Genomic DNA, 25457 nt, shown 5'->3' on the forward strand with positions numbered 1-25457 from the left:
TTATTGCTTGTAGCTTTAAATTATCTCAGACATTGTTGTGGAATCAGAAGTAATTCAAAACTTCCACATGGGTCTGTGCTCTTCTATTACCATATCTAAACTTGGTGAAGGGAGCTTTCATCCTCCTACTGAAAATTTCTGAAAATGCTCTCTAGAGCACAGCATTTGGATAATCTGATTGTGGTGGTTCTTAACCCCAAATGAATATTATAATCTCCTGTGGTGCTTTAAAAAAACAGAAAGCCCAGCCTTCACCCCAGAGCAGAGTCAGATGGGAATTTCTGAGGTGTGACACAGCCAGCAGTATTTTTAAAGGTCTCCAGGTAAGTCCACCAAGCAGGTCAGGATGAGAAGCACCTGCTGTTCTGGATCTGAAACCTTACCTGCTGCATCTCCTACTGCTGAAAATACCCTTTCCATTTCTGCCCCCTCCTCTGCTCACCTACCCGCTGCTCCTCCTGCCCTCTGGTGACTGCATTCTGTTTCCAAAGCCCTCAGCGCAGCCCAATTGCTCTGTGACTTTCTCTCACTTCCCTACTCTGTGACTGTCCATCCCTTGTACTTCTCCTGCCAGGCTGGGAGTGCCGTGAGCTCTCAGAGCCCGGGTGAGGCTGACACCCAGTCAAGGTTTGTAGGATACAAGTGAATCCATCAAAGGGCAGTGCAGTGGTTTTAAATGTGTCATTTTACGTCTTTACATGGGAATAGTAGGTATGAAAGAAACTGGCCAAGGCAATACTGTGAATAAATAGCAAGTCATTGCTTGCCAGTAAGTGCCTGTCAAATAGCTAGACTAAGAAACTTAATTTAAACTTGCAAACCTCCAAACTCCCAAGGAAAAGTAAGATTAATCCTTGGTTTTCCCTTTGTATTGCAAGGCAGGGAGATGAGATTGGGAGCAGTAGCAGTGATGATGAAGTGTATGGATGCACACCTATTTATATATACATTTGTGGGTGTCTGCACTTGTGTATGTGCATGCCTAGCAAGCCAGGGTGTGTGTGTGTGTGTGTGTGTGTGTGTGTGTGTGTGTGTGTGTGTGTCTAGGGATGTGAGTCTGTTACCTTCTGAATAAATGTGCTATTTTATTGAAACACAGATTCTCAAGTGTTTTCCCCAAATCCTCAATATGTTCCTCACTTCCAAGAAAGTAACAATCAGTACAAAAAGGATTGAGGAACATTTTATTTATGTATTTGAGATGGCGTTTCACTCTGTCACCCAGGTTGGAATGCAGTGGCAGGATCATGGCTCACTTCAGCCTCGACCTCCTGGGCCCAAGTGATCCTCCTACCTTAGCCTCCTAAGTAGCTGCTTCCACACACACATGCCACCACACTCGCCTAGGTTTTTCAATTTAATTTTTTTTTTTTGTAGATACAGAGTCTCCCTGTGTTGCCCAGGCTGGTCTTCAACTTCTGGGCTCTAGTAATCCTCCTGCCTCAACCTCCCAAAGTGGTTACAGGTATAAGCCACTGTGCCTGTCTGAAGAACATTTTAAATTTAGATTTTATCCACGGGTGTACATTTGACGAAAGCCACTAGCAAGAAAAAAAAGTACATGAGGCCTTACTTGTTAGTTTGTTTAATTAGTATAAAAAGCCATTTGAAAAGAATTTCCAGTTGGCATTATTATTAATTCAACCACCCCATTGAGAGTGTTTTCTTACAATGTGTGAAATGAATTGTCTACCCTCATGCAATTAGTTATAAAACAACCTGCTTGTGTAATCAGGGGTCAGTATTGATGAATACAAAACATGCGTATTGCTTAGAGGGAGTCCTTTCCTGCAAATCACCTCTTTGGCAATGGTTATTTTTCGCAACTAAGAACACAGGAACACTCCCTCTAAAAAGTCTGCCTTCAGTGGAAACTTTATATGAAATGATTTTGTAGATAATAACTGACATTTTCTCCCACAAATTCTGATGAAACCTACTGCATGCAAGCATGGGAAATACACAGAAAACAAACTATGAGTTTCCATAAAGAAATGTGAGTTTTTTGATTGACTGGAAGGGTTGACCCGTGGGGGAATTGGGACAAAGTGTCTGTGGCATGAGTCACATAAATCTGACTTCTAAGTACAGATAAAGTCTCAGCAGAAATTCCTATGCAGGAGGATAAAGTGAAACTTTGCTGATCAGTACATATGACCCAAAGGTACTGTGTGTCCCTTTAAACAGTCTTGGATCACTTTGGTCTTTCTTGCCCTAAACTTTGACTGGACCAAGAGCCTGGGGAGAAGGGAGGGCTGCTGAACTGGCCTCACTAGACTCTGAGCCATGTCAGAGTCAACGAACTTCAGTGTTTCTTTTAACTTGGTGCACTGTCAAGATTATTCTAGTCTTTTAAGGACCTGATAGGGCAGAGACTTGCAAATATCATTTTGCTTGTATGTGGTTGGGAATATTAAGCAATTAATATATCTAATATTAAACAAATACTTTTCTGTGGACATTTTTGGAGTTCTTCAACCACATAAGTAACCAATACAAAGTGGTGTGATGATGACAGTGTCTCCAACTGTCAAAGGTACCAGAATCATTGAGAGAGCTTGTTGACACATAGATTGCTGAGCCCCACCCCAGAGTCTCTGATTCTGTAGGTCTGGGGAGGGGCCTGAGAATCTGCATTCCTAGCAAGGCCCCAGGAGAGGGTGATGCTGCTGGTCCAGGGATCCCTTTTTTTGTTTTTTGTTTTTTGTTTTTTTTTTGAGACCAAGTCTCACACTGTCGCCTGAGCTGGAGTTCTGTGGCACAATCTCAGCTCCCTGTAACCTCTGCCTCTCAGGCTCAAGCGGTTCTCCTGCCTCAGTCTCCCGAGTAGCTGGGATTACAGGCACATGCCACCATGTCTGGCTAATTTTTTGTATTTTTAGTAGAGATGGGGTTTCACTATGTTGGCCAGGCTGGTCTTGAATTTCTGACCTCATGATCTGCCCGCCTCGGCCTCCCAAAGTTCTGGGATTAAAGGCGTCAGCCACCGTGCCCAGCCGGGATCATATATTTAAAACCACTGGTGTGGCAGACGCAGAGGACTACTGGATCTCAGAGGAGAGAGACTGCTTCCAGTTTGAAGGGAACAAGAGTTATTTACATGGCATCACTGCTGGGAGTTGGGCATGTGTTCCTTATAGATCACCCCACTGACTTCTGGGACAGTACATGGAAGGGGAGTGGGATAGAGAGGGTAAGAAATATCAAGAGGAATTTGTTAGAAGAGGTTTCCCTCATGGATGGTAGGGAGAAAAAGACTGAAGACATAATGGCAATCCGCACTGATAAATGCAGTTTTTCTTTTCTTTCTAAAATCTGCATCAGGTACACTGTAACAAATCTCAAACTGAATCACCTAGAACACAGTAAAGTTTGAAGGTGCTAGACAGATGACTAAAGAAGTGATCTCATTTAAATACCAACTCCAGTCACTGACAGGTCCTAGGTGAGAACGTGTCAGGGAGCGAAGGGCCAATCCTAGCAGGAAGAGACAGGGTGCATTGGTGGTAGGTGTGGGCCCTGATGGTGTGAGGCGACAGTAGAGGAGGACAAGGGCTCTGAGTGCATGTCAGTTTTCCCCTTGCCTCTCAGAAACTCTCAAATGCCCACCATCTTTGCCATCATCTCTTCATTATCATCACATACTATTTATCCAGTTTACTCATGCGTATAGACCTGTCTTTGATTCTGCTCCAATTTTCTTCCTCACTTCTCTTTCTCTTCTTGTCTTGTTCTGAATCTACTGATTTTTTCCCTCTGCCTACCAACTGTGAACATCATCCCCACCCACTCTATCAAAGATTTGCTTTTTCAGAAATGGTATCCAATTGGAGATTCAGCAGGCCCTGATGTGGTTTTTCTCATTCATTGGAAGGAATCCTACTTATTGAACAGAAAAAATTTATCAAACAGTGTACTGTGGCCCAAGAGTATGAAACAATAACCAAAAGAAATATATAGATGCCTGCATAAGGAATTAGGGAGGGAAGGAGGCAGACACACACACACAGACACACAGACACACACACACACACACACACACACACCCTTCCTTTTCAATGGCTACATGTTCATTACATTTCTTTAGAGGAGAAAATGCTGATGTAAATGTGAGAAATGCCTTATTCTACTTCATTAAGCCAGTTATGTCATTGAATACCCTTTAGTTTGGGCTTCTCTGGAGACTGGTAACATGCACACATATTGAGATCAGATTAAGGGAATCATATCTAGTCCAGCCTGGGATTAGAAGCCTCTCTTTCCCCCTTACCTCATCAAGACATCGTTCATATTGTTCCCTTTGATTTTCATTCTCCAAAGCCAACGCTGAATTCTCTGCCTGCAGTAAGATACAAAAATAACACAAATAAATCAATGAAATGTTGTGTTAGGTGACAACTTATTCAATGCAGTTACTAAATATATCTCCTCAGGACCCAAGACAATCTTTTAGAAGTACCTTTGACAAGTTCACTCTAAGTACTATTATAAATATCTCAGGGATGACTTCTGTCTTACCAACTTGCTCACTAAAATACACGACAACTTAAAGAAATACAAAACTTGATATTTCAAACAGGTAGAAAATCAAATTGTGCCTTGATGTGAGAGTGTTCCATAAAAAGATTAGAACGTTTATTCCATTCTATGAAAATGTAAATGTGAGAAATGCCTTAATCCACTTCATTAAGACCTGTCAGAGACTCACAGCCTAATATTTGTTTAGGCCACAGAAAAGAGTCTCACATAGAGTCATGGAAGCATAATTTCAAATGCAAACTAAATATGTTATTTTCATTGTTAGTCAATGACTTGTGGACATAAGATAATGAGAAATGCAAGACTTGAACTATACTTAAGCCTCCCCTTCCCCATACTCTTGTAAAATTACTGCTTTCTCACTCCTTAGAGTCATGTGGGTATGTGAAGGTTGAATATGGTTACTATGTTACCATGTGGAATAGTAAGGGGAAAGAAAAGTAATCAGTGTAAGCTTACTAGGTTTTAGAAGGAGCATGAAATGATGGTATCAGAACTGCCCTCCATGTTGCGTGACCTGCTTCCACTGCAGCCACTGTGGGTTCCTGTCTGAATCTTCAACTGTGCCAGTGAACCCTTTCCAGGGCTGTGACAATGACCACCCACTCTTAGCCCATAAGCAATCTTGACTCTACCTGTCCCTTCTCTTAAACCCTCCTTGACATTTAGAAGTAGCATTATGGTGATCCAAATCAGCATTTTGAAAATTACAGTATGATTTTTAGGTGGCACAAAGTTCAACATTTTAACTTCATCATTTTATTCCATCTGTTTTTCTAAACTTTTTATTTGGAAATAATTTCAAATTTATATCAATGGATGAATGCATTATGGTTTGCATATACAACGAAATACTATTTGGCCATAAAAAAGAATGAAATAATGTCATTTGCAGCAACATGGATGGAGCGGAAGTCATGTTAAGTGAAATAACACATGCACACAAAGACAAATATTGCATGTTCTCACTCATATGTGGGAGCTAAAAATATGGATGTCATAAAGGTAGACAGTAAAATGATAGATACTAGAAGCTGGGATGGGGTAAGTGAGAGAGGAGATGAAAAGAGCTTAGTCAATGGTTACAGATAAGATTTACAGTTAGCTAAAATACATAGTTAAGAAAAAGGTATAAGTTCTATTTTTTGAACAGCAGAGTAGGGTGACTGTAGTTAACAACAATGTATTAAATATTTCAAAGTAGCTAGAAGAGAGAACATGAACTGTTACTAACACAAAGAAATGACAGGCTGGGCATGGTGGCTCACTTCTGTCATCCCACCCTTTGGGGGCAGAGACAGGTGGATCACTAGAGGTCAGGAGTTTGAGACCAGCCTGGCCAACATGGTGAAACCCCATTTCTACTAAAAATACAAAAATTAGCTGGGCATGATGGTGCACACCTGTAATCCCAGTTATTTGGGAGGCTGAGGTAAGAGAATCACTTGAATCCGGGAGGCAGAGGATACAGTGAGCATAGATAATGCCACTGCACTCTAAGCAGGAAGATAAAGTGAATGAGACTCTGTCTCAGGAAAAAAAAAAAAAAAGAAGAGAGAGAGAGAGAGAGAGAGGAGAAGAGAAGAGAAATGATACTCAGGCTGATGGATGTCTCAAATACCCTGACACGATCATTATACATTCTATACTTGAAACAAAATATCATGTGTCCCATAAATACGTAAGATATTATGTATCAAAAAGCAAAAATAGTATAAAGAACTCCCAAAAACCCTTTCCTAAGATTCAAAGATTGTTAACGTTTGCCACATCTGCTATATCAATTCCTTTCCCTTTCTTTTCTGTACCTGGAAAGTAAGCTACAGACATGGTTTCCTTTATCCCTAAATACTTCCATGTGTATTTCCTAATAACAAAGGCCTTGTCTTGACAATCACAGTATAGTCATTAATTTCAAGAAATACCATAGGAAATATAAATTAATACAGTACCATAATCTGATCTACAGTTCTTCCAATTTCACCAGTTAGCCCAATAATGTCCTTGATAGCATTTTTTACAGTATACAATCCTATCTGTGATCATGCTCTGCATTTGATTGTCATTGCCGTTCATCACGCACCCTTTAGTTTGGAATAGTTCCAGATTTATGATATGGAGTCTCACTCTTGTTGCCCAGCTGGAGTGCAATGGCATGATCTCGGCTCACTGTGACCTCCACCTCCCGGGTTCAAGCGATTCTCCTGCCTCAGTGTCCCGAGTAGCTAGGATTACAGGCTACTGCCACCATGTCCGACTCAGTTTTGTATTTTCAGTAGAGATGGAGTTTCATCATGTTGGCCAGGCTGGTCTTAAACTGCAGACCTCAGGCCATCTGCCCACCTTGGCCTCCCAAAGTGCTAGGATTACAGGTGTGAGCCACTGCGCCTGGCCTGGAATTGTTTGTTTGTTTTTAATGTTTTTTATTTTCTTCTTTCCTTCTTTTTTCTCTTATTTCCTCTTCTTCATTGCCTTTCTTTCTTTTTTTCACCCCTTTCTGAGTAGAGGCCAGTTATGTTGTTGAATATCCCTTAGTTTGGGCTTCTCTGGAGCTCCCTCGTACACAGTTGGTGGAAACAGCGCACAGGCAATGCTGGGCTCTTCTCAGTGCATATAGCAGCTGCATGACATCCATGGGACCCGCTGCTGGACATTGTAACTTTCATCACTTGGTTAATGTAGTGTCTGCCAAACCTCCCCACTGTGAAGTTACTGGCTTCCCATTTGTGATTAATAAGTAATTTTGGGGGAGAAACTTTGAGGGTATGAAAATATCCTATTGCTCATCAAACTTTCACCTACCTATTTTAGCAACCATCAATAATTTTCAAACAAATCATTGATTAACTTGGTCGCAAATGGTGATTTCTAACTCCATGTTTCTATCTACATTTATGAGTTGATATTCTCTTCTATAAGTTAGTGCTTTTCCTATTTATTAATGTGCAAACATTGATTCTGATATTACTCAAAGGGTTATACGTTACTACTACTATTTTTAATTTTGATGTTCAAATCACTCCAGCTTTGGGCAGGCAAGACCCTGTAAGCTGGTGGCTGTATCCTTTTGACATGTACCCATCATTTCTTAAATATTTCCTTTTTCTGCAAAAGGAGATGTTCCAGGGCCATCTTGCATTTTCCTTGCTTCATCCCTGAAATCAGGCATTTCTCCAAGGAATTCTATTTCTTTTTAGTTGGGGAATGATATTTGGAAACTAAGATCTGGGTGTTAACCTGTATCAGTTGCTACCAAGGAGTCACTGCGACCAGTCTCTTTCAGTGGAAGGATTTCTCCCCACTCCCACCGGTACAGGCTCACTGCCCCACCTCACCGCAAGCCCCACAAAATTCTTTCTTGCCTTCTTTTCTTATTAGCATCTTCCTTTTTGTACAGTTAGAACTCAGGCTCTCAGCAATATTTTAACTCCTTTGTTCAATCTTACCCTGTGTACAAAACTGGTACCTACCTAACCCAGTGCTAGGAAAAGTTCAGATGTGTGTGTTTCTTTAGAAGAAAAGTATACAGTGAAAATGCTGTGTCCAAGAGTTACTAAGTTGGTTCTTCCCCTCCCTCCCTTTTAGTGTGGTTCTATTATTCATTTGAAATTCAGTTCGGTTCATTTGTTGCTGATAGTATTCAAATTTAATTTCCTCTCTTCTTAATTACATTTTGTTTTTTAGAATACATAAAACATTAACAGGATTCCAAAAGTTAAAACTATATTAAAGGGTAGGTATTGAGTGTAGTGTTCCTCCCTCTCCTGCCCCGTTCCTGTCTGCCTCTTGAAGATTAATAGTATCATTACCCCTTTTTTGTCTTCCTTTGTTACTATTAAATTCACGTCCTTTGGGTGGGTGCGATAGCTCACACCTATAATCTCAGCACTAAGGGAGGACAAGGTGGGAGGATCCCTTGAGCCCAGGAGTTCGAGACCACCCTGAGTAACATGATGAGATCTCCGTCTCTACAAAATATAAAATAAAAATTAGCCAGGTGTGGTGGTACATGCTTACAGTCCCAGCATCTCAGGAGGCTGAGTTGGGAGGGTTGCTTGAGCCCAGGGAGGTCAAGGCTACAGTGAGCTGTGATTGTACCACTGTACTCCAGCCTGGGTGACAAAATGAGATCCTAACTCAAATACACACACACACACACACACACACACACACGCCCAAAATACACACGCCCCCAAAATACACACATACACACCAAAATACACACACACACGCATACACACCCCAAAATACACACATACACACCAAAATACACAAACACATACACATACACACACACACACACACACACACCCCATGTCCTTTGACTCCCTCCTATTACATATCCAACAATCACCTTGCTTCCTTTCTCTCCTTTTTCCTATCATTTTATCAGTTGCATTCCTTCTACTTTGCCAGGGCATATCATGTTCACACAGGCTTCTTACAACTTTGCCCCTACCCTTGGTTTGGCCTCCTTAATGGATAATGGCTGGTTGGTCTTATATTCTTTTGCTTCTGCAGCAAAATAAATTGCTTTGAAACTCCCTCTCTTCGTTTTCCCCCTCACAACCACATCTCCTCTTTCCCCTTTACCTCCTTCTCACCCGGCAGGCTGCCTCTCTGAGACAGCCACCTGGGTCTGCTCACTTTCCAGCTCTGCCCAGCAGCCCACTGAACCTGCCACATGTCCATCTGTGTGCAGTGCTGGCCTTGGGCTTTCACATTCAAGGCGTGCTTTCCTTGGTGCCCTCTGCTTTCCATCTCCCTGGGCACACAGGCTGGCAGCAGGAGTGACATGGCTATCTGGTATTTATTTTTCTACTTATAGTAATTTGAAATTCAAGTGTTCTCTGTCAATGATAATGCAGAAGGCATGGGTTATGTGTGGTTTTAATTGTGTTTCCTGGTGATATGGATGTTTTCTTTGGCAGATGCATGAAAAGTTTCAAACGTAGGCTGGTTTGTTACTTTAATCAATAATAAAATTTAGGAGAAGTGATTGAATGAGGATACGGCACACGAATTGAGGAAAACTCCTGGGAAAAGTCTGTTTGAGAGTGACTTGCCATTTTGTTCAAGGTCAGATCATTTCAACAGTCACAGTTCAAGATCCAGAACTCCTCAAACACTGTTTCTTCTTCAGGTTACAGTCTTGATCCTTGGCTTTGAACTTGTTCCTTTGGGGCTGAATCCCCGTTTAAAAAACCTGCGAACACTCCAGTCCCTCGGGTGGGATCCTGCCATGTTCTTTCAGGTCTCATAATGGACAGACATCTGTCACACAGCCCAGTCCTTCTGTGCTCAGGCTGATCGTCTGTTGGATCTTTTTAAATACAGTTATTGGTTATTCCTAGACTGTTTCTTCTCTTCATTCTTTGCCAAACTAAACTGACTTTGCTGATTCCTTCAGGGATTGCTTTTGGCCAGTTCCATGGAAGATTTTCCATCTCTGCAGCTGAGATGGAATCCCGCAGTTCCTCTTCCAGCCCAAAAGGAAGGGCAGGCTCAGGTTCCAGTTCCATTCTGTTGCAGTCTTACTAGGCAACGCCATGCTGGGTAACTTTTAGCAAGTCACTCGCCATTAGCTGGGTTTACAATTCCTTAGTTAATAAACAAAGAGAACTAACTAGCCAATCTACAAAGCAACTTCCAGTTCAAATATTTGGATACCATGAATCATGGAGGAAAATGCTAGAATTCCAGTTCCACAAAGCCATTATTTCTTTGGAGAAATTTACCTTTTGTGGGGTCTGCTGATTTTAGTAAGGCAACAGCACAAAGGATAATGGGAAGAGACAAAGGAGAGAACTGCAAATGCCACTTTACACTGTTTTCACTTTAAATGTCTTGGAAAAAATGTGTACGGAAATAAAGCTGAAAATAGGAATTTATATGGGATGTCTGTATCTCACTCCTACCCGCAATATCACATTGCAATAACACTGCAATCGATCCATTCAGATAATTACCGTCATTATACCGTTTACATTACTTGCCTCACGTTTACTGCTCTGACAATCTATTACCGCCAAGCAAATTAAATACCTAAAGGGTGCTGGTGAAAGCACAATAGTCACATTTATGGTTACTGTGTTCAGTTACAGAGACCAATTTAATTGATGTAATCCTACATATCCCATGGGACAAAAAAAGATATTAACAATTATGCCAGTGAAGTTAAAATAATCTTGAACTGATGATTTTCTTTAATCCATTTGCATTTATTAGAGATTCAGGATTAACCTGCTACCAACTTATGGCAACAGAGGGGGAGAAAAATAAAACAGGAAAAAAAACCCCTCTTAATTAAATGTGATTTAAAGAAACAGTGAATATTTATACAGCAGGAATGGGAACGGATAAGCAGAGAGAGAAAGGGAAGAGAAAATGCAGGTGTCATTACTAAGAATTACAGAAATTACAACACAGGTCTTTTTCTACTCTAAATAAGTATGTTATTAAAGTCAATAAGCCCAGAGGATGCAATTAGAGCATTCAAGTAAATGGAACAGTGGATCGTTGCATTCAGCTTTGTCTTCCACAACAATAGAAAACTTTTGCTAGACTTAGCCCGTGACTTAGAAGATTTCCTGCTCAGCGTGGTTTCCCCATGGCTCCAAATTATAGCGGTCTAAACATGTTTGTGGTTTAATCTCTAAAAATCCTTAAATGTCCTTATAAAATCAAAGAGCATCACAGAGCAAATCTATATTGGTTTGGTTTACTGTGGAAAAGGGATTTGAATTGTTACGTAAAAGGAACTGTGTTTCTTAGAGGTCCTGCTTAGTGAATAGATAGGCTGGCCAGAGCTTACCAATAATTGAACAATCTATGTTTCTAAGACCACTGTTCTACATTAATTCTATAAGTATGTGTTATGTTTAAAATCTTTGTATACCACAAATTTGTTTAATAGATCCTTTTCCATAGACCAAAGGTAGACTACTTCTACACAAAAATCTGTCCTCTGTATAACATAACAGCTCAGCTGCAGGCTTTTCACCTCTTATACTCTGTCTCCACTCACTTTCATGACCTTATAAATCTGCTTCTCCACAGGGCACACCACCTCAAGAGCCAGGCTCAGCTTCTAAAGCTCCCATGCTCCCTCCCGGGCTGTGCCTTTGCTTTTGCTGCTTTAGCATGGAATATGCTTATTCTTCCATTGGCCTTTCTAAACCCCACTCAGTTTTCGTGGTCTGGCTCAAATCTGGACTTAAAATACTTAAATGAGGACACATTTAAATTTAAAAAAAATTTTTGAAGGTAAAAAAATATAGCAAAATGTTGCAAAGAATTCCCCCACATCATTCAACAGACTCCCCAAAGGTTAACTTTTTACCACATTTGTTTATCATTTAATAGCTATCTATACCTGGAGATGATTTTTTAAAAACATTTGAGAGTAAGATGTAGACACAGTGCAACACCCTTTTACCTGTTAATACTTTGGCATGTACTTTCTAAAAATAAATTTTCTATATAATCACTGTGTAGTTATCACATTCAGGAAATTAACACTGATGCAATAACCTAATCTGCTCTACAGGCAGGCCTTGTTCAAATTTTACCAGTTGTCCCTCAAGTGTCCCTATCTAGTCCAGGATCCAATCCAGGTTCCCAGAGCTACATCATTTCTCTTTAGTCTCCTCTTATATGGAACAGTTTCTGAGGTGTTGTCTTTCATCACCTTGATACTTTTTAAAAGTACAGGCCAGTTATTTTGTAGAATATCCTTCAATTTGAATTTGTTTGATGTTTCTTCACAGATTTTAGTATTACGGCAAGAATATCACGGCAATGACTTTGTGTCCTTCTTGGTGCATTGTATCAGGAGGCCCAGCATACCAATTTATCCCATTACTACAGGTGGAGTATCCCTAATCTGAAAATCTGAAATGTTCTAAAACAGAGCCAACATGAATAAAGAAAAATACACTGGAGACTTTTAGATTTTGTATTTTCAGATTAGGAATGCTGACTGGGTAAATATATAATGTAAGCATTTCAAAATCTGAAAAAAAATCAGAAATTTGAAGCACTTCTGGTCCTAAGCATTTTGAATAAAGGATACTCAATTTCTATATTAAACTTGATCACCTGGTGAAGGTGGTATCTGTGACATTTCCCCATTTCAAAATTATTTATTTCCTCTTATGAGCAATAAGTATCTTGTGGCAAGGTACTTCAAAATATGTCAATATTCAGAGTCTTTGAGATTGCAAATATGCAAATATCTGTTCTTTGGTTCACTCCTCTTACATCTATTGATTTTTTTTTTTGACTAAAACAATTACAACTGTGGTGGCTACAAAACAGCAACTGTTATTTTTATCTCCCTATCATCTATCTATCCATCCATCCATCCATAGCAACTTTTATTCTATCTATCTAATCTATCTGACTCTATCCATCCATCCATCCATCCATCCATCTACCCATCCATCTATGTTGGTGCGAATATAATTGTAGTTTTGGCCATTACTTTTAACAACAAAAAATGAAATTATGTTTGCATCAGTCTAATATATACCTTTTTAGAAACAAGGTCTTGCTCTGTCACTCAGGCTGGAGTGCAGTGATGTGATCGTAGCTTACTGCATCCTCAAACTCCTGGGCTCAAGTGATCCTCCTGCCTCAGCCTCCTGAGTAGTTGAGACTGCAGGCATGTACCAACACACCTTGCTAATTTTTGTAGAGACAAGGTATTGCTATGTTGTTTAGCCTGGTCTTGAGCTCCCGGCCTCAGGTGATCCTCCTGCCTCAGCCTCCCAAAGCATAAATAGTAATTTAAATTCTACTAGTCTTCCTACATTTGCTACTTTAAACCTTATCATAAGTAGGGTCACACATTTTAGCACTTTGTTATAATGCCTTCAATTGAGGTTAGTAGTTTCATGAGTATTATTAGTCTTCTCAGTTAGACTCTATGCCCTTTGAGATAGGGATCATGCTTTATATGCCTCTTTTCAAAGGAGATGTAAATTAGTGTATTTTAATTATAGTTATGGATGAAAATGAAAACGCAGTTTGATATTCAGATTCGCTTAGCATCAGTGAGTTTGTTGGCATGGTATATGTACTTTTACCCATGTCATCTCAATGGTGGTCATACACACATGTGGATATATACTGATGTATCTTTTAAAAAATGTTATCTTATAGACAAATGAGAAATTAAACTAGTGATAATCAACTTTTACTCTTTGCAAGCATCAATATGAATTTGATTTATTTTTATGGTGTCTATATTTTCTTTTTCTTACTTTTCTTTCTTTCTTTCTTTTTTTTTTTTTTTTTTTGAGACAGGGTCTCTGTCACCCAGACTGACAGCAATGGTATGATCTTAGCTCCCTGCAACCTCCACCTCCTGGGTTCAAGTGATTTCTTCCACCTCAGCCTGGGACTACAGATACGTGCCACCACACCCAGCTAAATTTTGTTATTTTTGGTAGAGATGGGATTTCACCATGTTAGTCAGGCTGGTTTCAAACTCCTGACCTCAAGTGATCTGCTGACTTCATCCTCCCAAAGTGCTAGGATTATAGGAGTGAGCCACTGCACCAGGCTTGGTGTGTATATTTTCAAAAAAAAGATGAATATACACCATCTGACACATTTTGACAACTGACAAAATATTTAAAGCTTGTACTTTGTTATATTGAATAGTAGAGGAGACCAAGGTTTTGCCCCTCACTTATAAATATTAACTGCACTTATTACTAGTATTGGGGTCATGGTAGATTAAAGATGGTTACAAATGCTTTGTGACTTATCTCCTTGAATCTAGGCTGGCCTTACTGACTTGATTGACCAATGAAAGGTGGCTGAAGTGACATCTTTGGGACTTCCAAGGTTATACCATGAGCATTTCAGCTTCTACCTGGCCTTTCAGAACACTTCTTATAGGAGCTACCATGTAGGCAGTCTGAAGGTTTTGAGGTGGTGTAAAGCCCCAGCTATGCAGACAGGCCCTGGAGGATGAAATGCCTTGCAGAGAGAGATAGGCCAGGGGACACTGAGAAGCCACACAGACTGGAAATGAACTATCCAGGGGTGACCTCCCCAAATTTCTGACCCACACAATTGTGAGAAAAAATAAACTGTTATTTAAGCCTCAAAGTTTTGAGATAGTTAGTTACACAGCAATAAATAAGTGAAAAAGTTATATTTAGGAAACAAGGTGTAACATCTATTCTTTTATGTGTACATTCAATTATTTTTCTTTTGCTGTACCTGTAGGAGCTATGCTACGGGGTATACAAAGATGCATAAACAGTAGAGGGGCCACCATAAAGAAAAATACAGTCCAATAGAAGAAACAAGCTGATTTCTAACACTGAAAAGTATAATGCAATAGAGTCAGAACAACAACAACAACAAACAAATCAACAAACTTTGGTTGAGGTAGGAAAGATGTGACCTTTGAATCAGCCTACTCAACAGGCATTCAAAACAATAACAAAAGTCCATGTTGGACTAAATAAAAATAGCACAACTTTGAACAAAATACCAAGAAAATGACATCTGCCTTGTATTCAAAAAGTAAATTATTCAAGCAGGCTAGAATCCTGGGTGTGACTATTGTCAAATTATTACAAAAGCAAATAATGTCAGACACTATCCAATACCCACCGCAGAGAAAATACTGGACTCAACAGTGGGAAAAAAAGAACAAACCGATCATGTGCAAATGAAACAAGGAGAAACTGAACAGGGTTGAGTGGTGTGGAGCAAAGAAGGTGGAAAGAAGATATCCTCTGAAGGGAAAAAGAGAGAGAAAGAGAAGAAAACGACCAACTCACAGGAGTTAAAAAAGGCTGCCTCCCTGTGGTTTTCCCATGGCAAAAGCTGGTCTTTTCCAGAGTGACATCTTTCAAGCTTGCTGAAACCGCTTCAATTCAGCAAAGGCAGATAAGCAAGTCAAAATAAGATCAGAAAAGGTATTTCTCTAAAATACCAATTCAATACATGGCCTGGCCCCATAGGTGAGAAAAGGTGCTTCTGTGCTTTATTTTTCTCTTTGGAATTTTTTTCAAAAATGCGCTTCTTCACGATGGCCAGCCTGGGTCAGGGTCCTGCGCCACTCTACTTAAATAACACACTTCGCGACTCCGGGCCATCCCAACAACTTTAGTCTGGGGGCCAAAGAACTTCAGGTTCAGCCTTCCAAGCAAAATATACAGGTCCCCCAAAAGTTCCTAATTACCTTGCAGTGTGTTCTGTTTTGAAAGTTATTTAAAAACATCCTAAGGAAAAAGCCCCAGAGGAGTGGCTAAGTGTGGCAGTCAGATGAGTGCCTTTTCATCTGTTAGAATGATATGAAGGAACACCAAGAACTTCCTGAGTACAAGGAACACCAAGAACTGGAGCTGGATATTGAATCTCCTTCCCTCTATGATTATAATTCAAACTTATGGGGTTTCTGAGTCACTCATCTTATCACACCTGGCTGCCGTGGTGGCCATGTGTGGAGCACAGCTGGCTAAATGGTGTTCCCCGCTGATTGTATCTGAGAGCTTTTATAGTATCCAGACCCAGGCAATGTCTAGGGCTGCTGGGCATCTTAGACGCAAATGTCATCATCCTAGAAAGTGTCAATAAATATATTAAGCTTTGACCACCCACACAGGAACAAACATGTGTGCCCATACATGCATGAATGCATCCTCACAATGTCCTTGTTTTCCCACTCAACTCATTAGGTTTGGGACCCGTGCAAGACACGAGGGATATAAATTACATAAAAATGAAGTCTTTGTTTCAAAAAGGTTGAGGAGCTTCGCCATGAGAGCATGTGATGCAGAACCTGTCCACAGTTTCATTTTTGAAGAGTTGAATAGAAAACACTTCATAATGAAACCTCTGTGTACTTTCAGAATTTAAATGTTTGGGTGGGGCGTTAGGCCAGTGGCTTGGAAACCTGAGTGTACACTAGAATCACTTGGGGGGTTGTGAGATCACAGACTTGCGGGAGCACCCACGTGTTTGGATTCAGGGTACCTATGGTAGGGTCCAAGAATTGACATCTCTAGCAAGTTTGCAGGTGCTGCTGCTGCTGCTGAACCGGGAATGGCACTTTGAGAGTGTTCAAGATGGATCAACTTCAGGGTAAGGTTGGGTGTCAACTCCTTCCCCCATGCTGTCATTACTGTGGAAGTGTTCAGAAGTCTCTTGCTGCGTCTCTGGAATTGGGGGTGGTCACCATACAATTTCGTACTTTTCCTTCTCTTGTTTTGTTTGTGAGTCTGCCTCTCTCTCCTAATCAGTGACTCCCATTGGGAGAAAATGGCCTAAGGGCATAGATCAGTGTGTCTCTGTGTAAGCATATGCATATGTGTGAGTAGAACAGAAAAAAATGTGTATGATTTGGAAAACCATTATTTGATGCTGCATTACATCTGGGAAATAATAAATGATAATGCTTTTGTGATACAAACTGAGAAGTCAGCTCGGTAATTTCCTTGCCCAGGGGGATATACAGAAAAGAAATCCATGCCTGGAGTGGGAAGGCAGGAGGACTGTTAAGAAGATCTATCTTCTTAGGAGGAGAGTAAGATAATCTGATGGGAAGTGATGGCAGGCTTTTTAAATTTCCTTATATTTGAAATGGAAGTAAAAATAAATGTCTGTCACTATTTGGGGTTGCACGAGATGATGAGGGCAGAATGTAACGGGCTTGCAGCCTGGCCCTTTGCGTGGTTCGGTGAATGGCAGTTTCCTTCAGTCCTTTGTAGAACAGCTCCTGTCTGAAACCTCAGCCACTCACAGGCTTTAATACAGCGGGTGGTGGTGTCAGCCGAGGCAAAAATTGTCCCTGTTGAAGGAGAGATTTTGGCCAAGAGAAACGTGTCCTGGGTCCTCTGGACTGGACATTTTAAACAGGCTCACATATGGATTCGCTTCAGGCCCTGGTTCCTTTAATCCACAGTCTTCCTCTCCCATCCTTTCTCCTATGTCTCTCTCACCTTCTTACTTCCACTTCCAGGTGCCCATTAATCAACTCATCATTACATTTTATCAACTCAATATTACATATTCAAGCTCAAGATGTAATACATGTTTTCCAATTATGGTAGAAGCAGAAAATTCGGGGACTCTAAAATTTCTTTGTAAAAACAACCTTTAAATCTTAAAACATATTCCATCCCCCACCACCAGGTGTGGTTTCGGAGATACAAATCTATGGCTTTCAAGCGAGGGTGGACTAGAGTGAATTTTTTGGTTTTAGAAGCCTCACAGAGAAATTTCACAAAGCTAAAAAATGTAAAACAATCTGATCACTCTGTTGAGTAGAGAATATTTGTGGCCTTAGCCACCAGGTATTTCGGAATTTGAACTATACGAAACTCATTGATTGATTTTCAGAAAAGAATGTCAATTAATATATTGACCTTGTTACCTCATTTAAGTGAAGGTCCCCAAACTCTATGAGGAAGATAGGATCAGCTCCATTTTATAGATGAAGAAAATGAGAGACTGTTTGTCAATATAAATCCTTTGTGTTACGGAGATATTTTATTCATATACACAGTCTTAATCCTTCCTAAGGACTTAATACAGTACTTCGAAGAAAAATATATAAATGACAATAGCCTGATAAATGCCTGCAATACCAGAGTGTTTGCATCCTCTCTACCAAGAAGCAGGTAATTCAGGTGAGGAAAAAGGCTGAGACTTTCTCCAGAAATAGGAATCCTTGACCTCTGACATATACAAAAATGGGAAAAAAAAGCCCAGGAAAAAAAAAAAAGCACAAACATAGTTGTTCTAAGAATCATTTCATCCAAATAAGGAAGCCACTTATAAAGCAATTTTAAACTACAAAGATACCATTACACACCCACCCAACTGGTGCAAATAAAAAAATCTTGTATGGCGGCCCCCTCATGTACTACTGGTGGGAGTATAAATTACTACACCTATTTTAGGATATTTTGGCTCAACTTGCTGATAGAGAGGATGCTCATAGCTTTTGACATAGCAATGTCATTGCTAGGTATAAGCCCCGTAGGTACCCCCAAACACATACACCAAGATGGCTATATACATGGGTTCATAGCAGCTTTGTTTTCCAGCCCTCAGAGAGAAATAATCTAAACTAAGATTGATGGTATAATGAATAATTTGTATTAATACATTTATATAATGGGGATACTATGTAGAAATAAAAAACAGTGAAAGAGAACTACATGTTGAATGAAGCTGGCAATGGTAACATGGAATGAAAGAGGCACAGCATATATTCAAAAACACACATGCACACACATACACACACACGCACACACACACACACACACACGATCTTCCAACATGATTCTACATACAAAGTTCAAAAACTGAAAAAAATTAAATTATATTGTTTAGGGATACATACATAGGAGGTAAACCATATTTTTTCAAAAAGCAAGAAAATTGTTATTACAGAAGTCGGACTCATCATTATCTCCACTGGGGAGAAAGGAAATTGTGAGAAGACAAGAGCCCCTGGGGGATTCATGCTAGGATGCTAGCAATGTTCCATATGTGGACCTGGTGGCAGGTATTCAATTTTTTGCTTTATTATTTTTAATTGTAAGTATACATTTTTGTGTATATAAATATGCAGTCTTCTGTAAACATATTTCACACACACACACACTCTCTCTCTCTCTCTCTCTCTCTCTCTCTCTCTCTCTCTCTAACAAGTAACAGAGCCCTAGGAGAGGGCCTGAAGGAAAATTGTGGAAGGGCCCTGGTGTACTTGGACAACCCACTGGCACTACAACAGGTCCAGCAGGTGGACAGCTCATGAGATGAGTGAGGGAAGATAGTGAGGTGGATGCAGCCAGGTGCCAAGGCAAAGGGACAGGACCAAGGAAGGAATCCTGGTACCAGCAACGAAGAGCGATGGAAGGGGAAGATGGGGAGATTAAAAAAACATGTTATTGTAGCATTCCTGTCAAGGACAACCTACCCCTGAAATAAAACAACAGCACCAAGCGAGGCAGACCTGCATTGGAGAAAGAATTCAGAAGATATTCATCAGCTCCTCACCAGTACCTAGATGAGAAGGAGAGCCAAAGATGACAATGAGTTTTATATTCTGGGTTTCCACCAGGGTGATAAGGTTTTTAATAGATGTGGGTAACAAAGTGAGATAAAGTACGATGGGAGATTTTTAGAAAAAAATCTACTGCTTTGCCATGGAATGATTTTTCCCCACTTTCCTACGGGGAAGAAAACATTGCAATGAATGTGTGACTCTGGTTATTAAGTAAGGTATGCCAGCAGTTACAGCTACCTCTCTCCCCTTTCTTTCCATTGTTTGCATGTTTGTATGAAATTCTTTTGTTCAGGGATGCTGACTGCCCACTCTACCTTTCCCTGTTCTCTCAGGGATGAATACTGTCCCCTTGCTTCAGAAACCAAAAGAAAAACAGGATTAAGCTTTAGGGAGATTATATTAATCATTTAATTTGATTATCAAGCATGATCTCTGGCCTTCCCACTCAGGACCCCTGCCCTTGCAGCTGGTGGTGCAGAGGGACAGTAGCGGGGCAACAGAGTGCTGCCCTCCGCCCTGCACCCCTCTTGTGTCTGCTTCTAGTATGGGTGAGCAGCAGAGTCTCAGGAGCACTGGGAGGCTCGCAGCCTTCTGCTGTCTGCATGGACAGGAGGACAGAGTGCAGCAGGGGTAAAGCAATGTCTAAGTGGAATGTAACTTGGGCACTGCCACCAGCTGAGAGGTAACATAAGGACTTGGGACACCCTTTGAGTTGCTTTTGTGATCTGGAGTCCTGAAACCTCCTTACTTTGCTTAAAAAGTCTCGGTAAGATCTGGCCATAAGAGACAAGTTACCCTTGATTTGTGGCAGTTCTCAAAATCATCAGTCTTTGCAGAAACAATTCTTAGTTCAGTTTTGTATATATGTAGCATGAGAGCAACATCTGGAAGACATCTAGCCAGGAGCTGGAAATGTAGGTCTAGTTGAAGACAGAAGCCAGGGCCAGAGCCACTGCTGTGGCTGTGACAGAGAAGAACATGGAAGCTACAGAAAATGATGATGACGATGATGATGATGACAATGACAGTCAACAGGTGCTGATGATTACTTTCGGAGCTTCACTCCATGCTCAGCCCTCAACAGACTTTATGCTTCCAGCAACACTACAAAGGAGACATCTGTTGCTATCCCCATTTTACAGATGTGCAATCTGAGGCTCAGAGAGGTCGAGTGGCTTTCCTTAGGTCACATGGACCTAACTGAATCAGAAGCACTCTAAAACAATACAGTAAACTTCTCAGCATTTGGAACTTTCAATTGTTTTGCTATAAAGAAATTATGAGAAAATGGATCCCATTCTAGAAACACATTCCCTGTGTGCAAGTTTGAGAGCTAGAAGGGGCGGATGATGTTTGGTTTCTCTGTAAAGAACTGGCAAGCAGTGTGGTTTGCTTTGAAAATCGGGGAAAAACGAACGTTAACACATTTATACATCACCCTAATTCCTCTCGCTCTAGCTTTTAAAATTTCCTCCGTTGCTTTGTGTAAGTGAGTGGTAGGAGTTGGTAGATATTTCTAAGCAGTTAGGACCCTGAGGTGATAAGGGTTGAGGGGAACTGAAATGTAATTTCTTATCGAGGGCTGGATAAAAGAAGAATAAACACCTCAGCTTACAGCTCAGCTCAGGTGCAATAATAGACATGTAGGCTGAGAAGCTGTCAGCCACCAATTTTATTAAAAGATTTTTCTGTTTGAATTACGTATCATTTTACCAAGATAATATTGAATCATTGTTCATATTGTGTACTTCTCTAGTGATGCTACCAAGGAGGTATTTTATACCTAGATGATGTCTCATAGAGATATTTTAAGTATAAAAAGAATGTGATATCAAGAGACCTGGCTTTTTAGTTGTAGTCTGGCACATTTAGAAACAATTTCCAGCAGCATGATGTGGCAGAGACAACGGTGAAGAACACATGGTTTCAAGTTCTTGCATTTAATTACTATCTGACATTGATCAAGACACTGAACTTCTCTTAGCTTTATTTTTTCCCCCACATAATCTTATTAGACAATACCATCTCCAAAGTCTTTTGCAGCCATAAAATCCTAGACTGTATGAATTGATATAGTAATTATCCAAAGATAAATAATCATAGAATCCTAGTTTCTTAAGAGGTGAGAGAATATAAAACTTTAACCGTCTTCACAGTAGAATAATCCATTTTATAAAATTCTGAAATATATGGTGCTCACTTATTCCTTTCTTTGATTCTATGAGAGGGCCAGCAAACTTCCACTAGAACCCTCAGAGCCTGGCTGGCCCTATTTTCTAAACCAGCCTTTGATGCAATCTGTTGAGCAGAGAGAAGCATAACAAAGCCAGAATGAAGTCTCATTAAGACAAACACGGATGAAATGTCAGGCTGGAAACAGCAAAGCTTATTTCTATGTCTCAACAGATGGCTGGGAAAACAATGTCTTGTTGATCTTGTTAGAACAAATTATATACAAAGAAACCCTCTCTACAATGATAGAGCGTGTATGCAGTACTTGAGTGTATTTAACACACCTGTATATACATACGAATCAGAGTTTCTCTACCTCAGCACTATTGACATCTTAGGTCAGATAGTTCTTTATTTTGAGGGGTTATCCTGTAAACTGTAGAATGTTTGGCAGCATCCCTGGCCTCTACCCACTATACATAGACATACCTTGCAGAGAGACATCATGGGTTTGATCACGGATTCCAGATCACCACAATAAAGCAAATGTCAGAATCAAGCGAACCACATAAATTTTTTGGTTTCCCAGTGCATTTAAAAGTTATGTTTATACTACACTATAGTATATTAAGTATGCAATAGCATTATGTCCAGAAAATAATGTACACACCTTAATTTAAAAATAGTGCATCGCTAAAAAATGCTAATGATTATCTGTTTCAGATAAGATTCAGCTGGAATCTTTTTGCTGGTACAGGGTCTTGCTTCCATGTTGATGACTGCTGACTGGTCAGGGTGGTAGCTACTTAAGGTTGGGGTGGCTATGGCAATTCCTTAAAATAAGACAACAATAAAGTTTGCTGCATCAGTTGACTTCCTTTCACAAATCATTTCTCTGTAGCAAGCAATGCTGTTTGTTAACATTTTACCTGCAGTGGAACTTCTTCCAGAATTGAAGTCAGTCTTAAAACCTGCCAAACCTTTATCAATGAAGTTTATGTAATATTCTAAAATTTTTGCTGCCATTTCAACAATGTTCACAGCATATTCACCAAAAGTAGATTTCATCTCAAGAAATGACTTTCTTTGCTCATCCATAAGAAGCATCTCATCTGTTCAAGTAAAACCAGGTTGCAGCAATTCAGTCACATCCTCAAGCTTATCTACTTCTAGTTCTCTTGCCATTTCTACCACATCTGTAATTACTTCCTCCACTAAAGGCTTGACCCCTTGAAAGTTATCCATTGGGGTTGGAATCAACTTCTCCCAAATCCCTGTTAATGTTTATATTTTGACCTTTTTCATGAATCACAAATGTTCTTAATGGTACCTAGAATTGTTTTCAATTTATTTTCCCCAGAGCCATCAGAGGAATCACTCTCTCTGCCAGAGACAGCCTTATAAAATGTCACTACTTCTTAAATAATAAGACTTGAAAGTCAAAATTTCTTGTTGATCCATGAGCTGCAGAACAGATGTTACGTTAGCAGGCATGAAAACAAATTTAATCTTTTTGCACATCTATCCCACATACTTCAGAGTTCTTGGATGGCAAGGTACATAGTTTATGTGTAGTAATATTTTGAAAGGAGTATTTTTTTTTTCCTCTGAGGAGTAGACTCTCAAAAGTAGACTTATTAATAAAATATTCAGTGAACGATGCTGGAAACAGATATGTTGTCATCCAGACTTGGCTGTTCCATTTACAGAGGATAGGCGGAGTATATTTAGCATAATTGTTAAGGGCCATATGATTTTTTGAATGGTATATGAGCATTGGCTTCAGCATAAAGTCACCAGCTGCATTTGTGCCTAACAAGAGTCAGCCTGTCCTTTAAAGCTTTGATGCTAGACATTGACTTCTCCTTTCTAGCTATGAACATCCTAGATGGCCTCTTCTTTCAATATAAGCTTGTTTCATTGCCATCAAAAGTCTGTTGTTAAGTGTAGTCACTTTCATCCATTATTTAAGCTAGATCTTCAAAATAACTTGCAGCAGATTTACATCTTTACATGAAGAAGTAGTTGTTTCACCTTGTACTTTTATGTTACAGTGATGCCTTCTTTCCTTAAACCTCATGAACTAACCTCCACTAGCTTCAGATTTTCCTTCTGCAACTTCCTAACCTCTCTCAGTCTTCACAGAATTGAAAAGAGTTAGTACCTTGCTCTGGATTAGGCTTTGGCTTAAGGGAATGTTGTGGCTGGTTTAGTCTTCTATCCAGACCACTCAAACGTTCTCCATATCAGCCGCAAGGCTGTTTTGCTTTCTTGTCATTCATGCATTCACTGGAGCAGCACTGTTAAATTCCTTCAGAAACTATTCCTTCGTACTCACAACTTGGCTAACTATTTGGGGCATGAGGCCTAGCTTTCAGCCTGTCTTGGCTTTTGACATGTCTTCTTCACTAAGCTTAATCATGACTGGCTTTTGATTTAAAGTGAGAGACATGGGCCGGGTGTGGTGGCTGATGCCTGTAATCCCAGTACTTTGGGAGGCCAAGGTGGGTGGATCACTGGAGGTCAGGAGTTCAAGACCAGCCTGACCAACATGGTAAAACCCATCTCTACTAAAAAGATAAAAAATTAGCCAGCTGTGATGGCACACACCTGTAATCTTACCTACTTGGGAGGCTGAGGCATGAGAATCTCTTGAACCTGGGAGATACAGCCTGCAGTGAGCTGAGATTTAGCCACTGCATTCCAGCCTAGGTGAAAGAGTGAGACTCCCTCAATAACAACAACAATCACAACAACAACAAAAAACAATTAAGTGATAGACATGTTACTCTTCCTTTTACTTGAATACTTACAGGCATTGTAGGGTGAATAATTGGCCTAATTTTGTTACTGTTGTGTCTCGGGAAATACAGGGCCCAAGGAGAGCAAGTGAGACAGCAGAAAGGCCAGTTGGTGGTACAGTTAGAACACATTCAACATGTATTATGTACATCTTACATGGGTGTGGCTCATGGTGCCCCAAAACAATTAAAATTGTCACATCAAAGATCGCTGATCACAGATTACCATAACAGCTGTAATAATATTGAAAAGGTTTAAAATCCTGTGAGATTATCAAAATGCAAAAAGGAGACACAAAGTGAGCACATGCTATTGGAAAAATGGTACCGACAGACCCACTCTATGCAGGGTTGCCACAAACCCTCAACCTGTGAAAAAATGCAGTATTCACAAAGTGCCGTAAAACAAGGTTATGCCTGTACTGGTAGCATCCCCTTCACCTAGTTTTGTTAACAAAGATGTCTCTACACATGCTTCAATGTCCTCTGTGAGAGACCACATACAACCACAACCACACACACACACACACACACACACACACACGGATTATTGTACACATTCACACACACATAAATCGTTGACATCAGATCTATACCTGCATGGCCCTTTCAACTTCATGAGTACATTTTCTACATTTTTAGAATTAGAAGGGTTTGAGATATCAAGTCCAACCATGTAATTTTATAGAGTATGAAAAATGTTATGAAAGCTACTATTATTAAGAGAACTGTAGCCTAGAGACATAAATAATGATGCTTACCCAGTGACTGTAATTTATCTTTTGTTATTAGACACAAGAACACCAGAACCGAAAGAAATCTCAACTTCACCCAACCCAAACCCCATTTTACAAACAAGAAAGCTACACCCCTACTTTTTGCTTTTCTGCCCTTCTACC

The 25457-nt window shown here is 40.1% G+C and overlaps 1 protein-coding gene across 15 annotated transcripts in view; it reads right to left on the minus strand.

Moving 5' to 3' along the window:
- Positions 1-25457, minus strand: part of NCKAP5 (NCK associated protein 5) — a 986396-nt gene that overhangs the window by 201627 nt on the left and 759312 nt on the right. For all 15 annotated transcript variants that reach the window (XM_074399885.1, XM_074399884.1, XM_074399883.1 and 12 more), the window contains one exon: positions 4271-4339. In XM_074399885.1, the coding sequence (XP_074255986.1) occupies positions 4271-4339 (69 nt within the window). The remainder of the gene's footprint in view (positions 1-4270; positions 4340-25457) is intronic.

The sequence above is a fragment of the Saimiri boliviensis genome, chromosome 5 (assembly GCF_048565385.1).
Source record: "Saimiri boliviensis isolate mSaiBol1 chromosome 5, mSaiBol1.pri, whole genome shotgun sequence".
NCBI classification, from domain to species: Eukaryota; Metazoa; Chordata; class Mammalia; order Primates; family Cebidae; genus Saimiri; species Saimiri boliviensis.